Raw genomic sequence first — 4,057 nt, 5'->3', positions numbered from 1 at the left:
AGTGTCCACGATTGACGGGAGTGTCATCACCACCTCCACGCTATACGAGAACCTGTGGATGTCGTGCGCCTCGGACTCCACGGGCATTCACAACTGTAGAGAGTTCCCCTCGCTGCTCGCGTTATCCGGTAAGGTGATGATGATAATAATAATAATAATAATAATAATAATAATAATAATAATAATAATAATAATACTGCAGCGTATGGAAATATAAATCTGGGGCTACACGGAGTCGTTTTTCCAGCTTGTAGCCTGGTTCCAGGAGACCCGAGGCTTGTTGTATCAAACGCGCCCTGGGGTCTCTCCGTCCAGTCTCCTGAAACGCGGATACTTACTAGAGCACTGGTTCCCAGCTCCGGTCCTGGGGGCACCCCCCTACTGTGTCTTCTGGTTTCCATAAATTAGGGGTCACACAGATTGGTTGTCACAGTGCTCATAGCTATGAAGCTAGATGACGCAGGCAGGTGACACTAACACAGAAATGTGTTTTCTATTGTCTGGAAGTCAACCAGCTTGCAATTTGAGGTCAATTCCCTCTAACATAAAGGTTTGGACATATTTCATTCTTCTTTCAAAGTAAAAAAAAAAAAGACATATCTTGTTATTTGTGTTATAACTCTTAATAGTATTGAACTGGTGGCCATGTAAATAAAACCAGATACTGGATATCTTTTGGTGTAAAAAACAAAACCAGTAGGTTCTCCCAAGTAGTGCTGAGAGAATTAAACTCTCATGTAGAGTCTGGCTGTCACATAAAATCTTTGGGGGGGGGGGGGGGAGGGGGGGGGGGGGGGGGGACACAGCCAACAGTACACCTTTTAGGAATATCCTTCCTTCAGAAGTTATATTTTTTCTGTCTATTTTTTTTTTACATTTATTATTTACTGTTTTTGCTTTGGTTCTGTGGAGGCTGTGGTATTATTCGATAGCATGGGTCGACATTTCAAATACATAGAGGTCTGTATTTTTTATGTTCACATATAAAGTAAAAAATATAACTTTTTCTGTCATTGTACACAGTAGAAACTTTGTTATTTAAAAAAAAAAATGTTGCTTTATTGTCTACGATAAAAGCAAGAACATACGCTGTGACAAGCAGCCCCATATCGTGTGACAACCCCAGGTACGGGGCAGGGTGTCACAGGTGACCGGCGCATTTTCAACCGTCTAAATATCATTTTTGGAATAAAGTTATGCTGAAAATAATGAAGAATAACGAGTCTGACAACCCGCTCCGGTCTCCCGTACTGAAATTTGCTTAATTAGACATTTCTTTGTAATTGTTTTCGGCTCCTAAAAGTTGCAGAGTTCAAGTCAGTGATAAAATTTTGCGGCCGACTTGAAATCTGAGAGTGGTCAAGAGCTGAAAACAATTAAAAATGTCTAATTAAGCAAATTATAATTTCAATTAATAAATGTTTAATGTTGTGCAATCCACAGCCCTTCAAGGGATATTAAAAGATGATGACGATTATAATAATAATAATAATAATAATTAATAATAATAATAATAATAATAATAATACTCCCCTTTATAGTTTTGAACTAAATTACACATAATAATTAATAATCTCCTTTTATAGTTTGACTAACATTACGCACAATTAATAATATAAATAATATAATAATAATCATAATAATATAATAATAATAATACAGTTATTAGCCCGATCAATAATGAGCCCGAGGCAACTTATCTCTGCTAATAGAGAATAACTCGGGCTCTGTGAATAGAGACGATTGTCTCAGTGATCAGTTCAGACAAAATCGTTTTTTTTTTGTTGTTGTTGTTTTTTTAAATGTGTGTCGAGATCACAAAATAACCGATCATCTCCTGATCTCCACGCATAACACACACTGTACAATTTTTTTCTCCAGCGGTGATCCGCTCCATTGCGGTTGGCGGCTGCGGTCTGATTCACGCACCGCTGCCTGCGTGCGGGTTTTGTTTTTTGCACAGGTTACCTGCAGGCGAGCCGGGCGCTGATGATCACGGCGCTGGTTGCGGGGACCCTGGGCAACGTCGCAGCCATGCTGGGACTGAAATGCACCAAAGTGGGGGGGGACAACTACGTCTTCAAAGGAAGGATTGCGGGAGTGGGCGGGCTCTGCTACATTCTGGAAGGTGCGTGAGTGTTTCGTTTTTAAATGGCTTTTTTAGTTTGACCCATTCAGTGCCACTGTCCTCGTCTGAGGGACGGTTTTACATTGTCATTTTTAAAAGCTTTTTTTTTTTAAAAAAAAAAACCTGTTATTTGAATTTGGTCTTTACCTATATTGTCATGATAACTTAACTTGGCCCCTATTTGATTTGTTGTTTTATTTTATTTATTTATTATTTTCTCGTTTCAAGGTCTGTGTGCGATGGTTGCCATCTCCTGGTATGCCTTTAACATCACCAGAACTTTTTTCGACCCTTTATATCCTGGAACAAAGTAAGTGAGGATGTCTGGCTCAAAAAATAAATACAGACAAAGCACCCGGCTCATATGAGGCTCTCGTGCATTCGCTTGCTAGTCTTCCATCTGTTCCCATAGATATAAAGACTAGAAGAGGGTTAGTGTTGGGGTTGGGATTGGGGTTGGAAGTTGGGGTTGGTGTTGGTGTTGGGGTTGGGGTTCAGTGTTGGGGTTGAGCATTGGAGTTGGGGTTCAGGTTGGGTTTGGGTTGGGGGTTGGGGTTGGGGTTCGGGTTGGGGTTGGGGTTGGGGTTTGGGTTGGGGTTTGAGGTTGGGGTTAGGGTTAGGGTTGGGGTTGGGGTTGGGGTTGGGGTTCAGGTTGTGTTGGGGTTGGAGTTGGGGTTTGGGTTGTAGTTCAGTTTGTGGTTGGGGTTGGGGTTGGGGTTCAGGTTGGGTTGGGGTTGGAGTTGGGATTTGGGTTGTAGTTCAGTTTGCGGTTGGGGTTGGGGTTCAGGTTGGGGTTAGAGTTGGGTTTTGGGTTGGGTTTGGTGTTAGCATTGGGGTTGGTGGTTGGATTTCAGGTTGGGGTTGGTGTTTGGGTTGGAGTTGAGGATGGGTTTGGGTTTGGGGTTAGGGTTGTGGTTCGGGCTGGGTTTCGGGAGTTGGCTGGCTGCTGGGTTTTGACCCTTGTCTCTGTGTGGTAGGTATGAGATCGGACCTGCCCTCTATATCGGGTGGTGTGCTGGCACCATGGCTCTGATCGGGGGGTGCTGTCTTTGCTGCTCCTGCCACCAGGGCACAGCCGACAAGCAGCCGTGAGTCACAGCGCCACCTGTCTGTGTGTCTTTGTGTGTCTCTGTGTGCATGCTTGTCTCTTTCTGTGTGTCTGTCTGTGTGTGTGTGTGTGTGTGTGTTTGTCTGCAGGTGTGTGTGTGTGTCTGTCTGTGTCTGTCTGTCTGTATGAGTGTCTGTGTGTTTTTGTGTCTTTCTGTGTGTCTATCTGTGAGTCTGTCAGTCTATCTGTGTCTCTTTGTCTCTGTCTCTTTCTCTCTCTGTCTTTCTGTCCCTCACGCCCTTCATTCCTTGTTCTTTTTCCATTCTTCTGTTTTTATGACTCCCTGTTCTTTTTTCTCTCCACTGCGTTGCTCTTTCACGCTTTCATTTCCTTTCCCACTCTTCTCTTTCTTCCGTTCTCTCTCTCATTATTTCTCCCCTGTGTGCAGCAGTGGATATTATCGCGCTCCGAGAGGGACGATCATGACCGCTGCATCCCGGACCGTGAAATCCCCCTCCGAGTCAGGAGGAACCAACTACGGGAGAAACGCTTACGTGTGAGACCCTGAGGAGACTCCTCTCACGGGTGTGAGGGTGGAGGTCGAGGTCGGGGGGGGGGGGGTAGGGGGTCGAGACGCGAGTCAGTGGGACCCGAAAGGAGGTCGAGACTGTGGAGAGAGGTGACCGGACCGACTGGGCTTTCCTCCAGCTCTGACCCCTCTCCCACTGGCATGGCTCAGCCTGGCCGGATAACTCCATCAGTCTTTTCTGTTGTGCATCTGCATTCATTGTCTGCAGGTCTCCAACATGGTAAAATGCACCAGAAGCATTTTCGTGGTTTTTTTTTTTGGTTTTTTTGTGTTATGTTTTTAAGCTGTGCAA

The 4,057-nt window shown here is 44.5% G+C and overlaps 1 protein-coding gene across 2 annotated transcripts in view; it reads left to right on the top strand.

Moving 5' to 3' along the window:
- The window catches only part of cldn15a (claudin 15a), a 4,025-nt gene extending 272 nt beyond the window's left edge, over window positions 1-3,753 (top strand). Inside the window, exons 1-5 of one of the 2 annotated variants that reach the window (XM_041237276.1) lie at window positions 1-128; window positions 1,964-2,128; window positions 2,357-2,438; window positions 3,106-3,216; window positions 3,628-3,753. The exon at window positions 1-128 is cut by the window's left edge and continues 272 nt beyond it. In XM_041237276.1, coding sequence (XP_041093210.1) covers window positions 1-128; window positions 1,964-2,128; window positions 2,357-2,438; window positions 3,106-3,216; window positions 3,628-3,736 — 595 coding nt within the window. In that variant the 3' untranslated portion in view covers window positions 3,737-3,753. Of the gene's footprint in view, window positions 129-1,963; window positions 2,129-2,356; window positions 2,439-3,105; window positions 3,217-3,624 lie in introns of both variants that reach the window. The other variant, XM_041237274.1, reaches the window with a different exon arrangement.
- Window positions 3,754-4,057: the final 304 nt, after the last annotated feature.

This window comes from Polyodon spathula, chromosome 44 (assembly GCF_017654505.1).
Source record: "Polyodon spathula isolate WHYD16114869_AA chromosome 44, ASM1765450v1, whole genome shotgun sequence".
Classification (NCBI taxonomy): Eukaryota; Metazoa; Chordata; class Actinopteri; order Acipenseriformes; family Polyodontidae; genus Polyodon; species Polyodon spathula.
The sequence above is the reverse complement of the archived record's forward strand: the minus strand, read 5'-3'. Positions and strand labels throughout refer to the sequence as shown.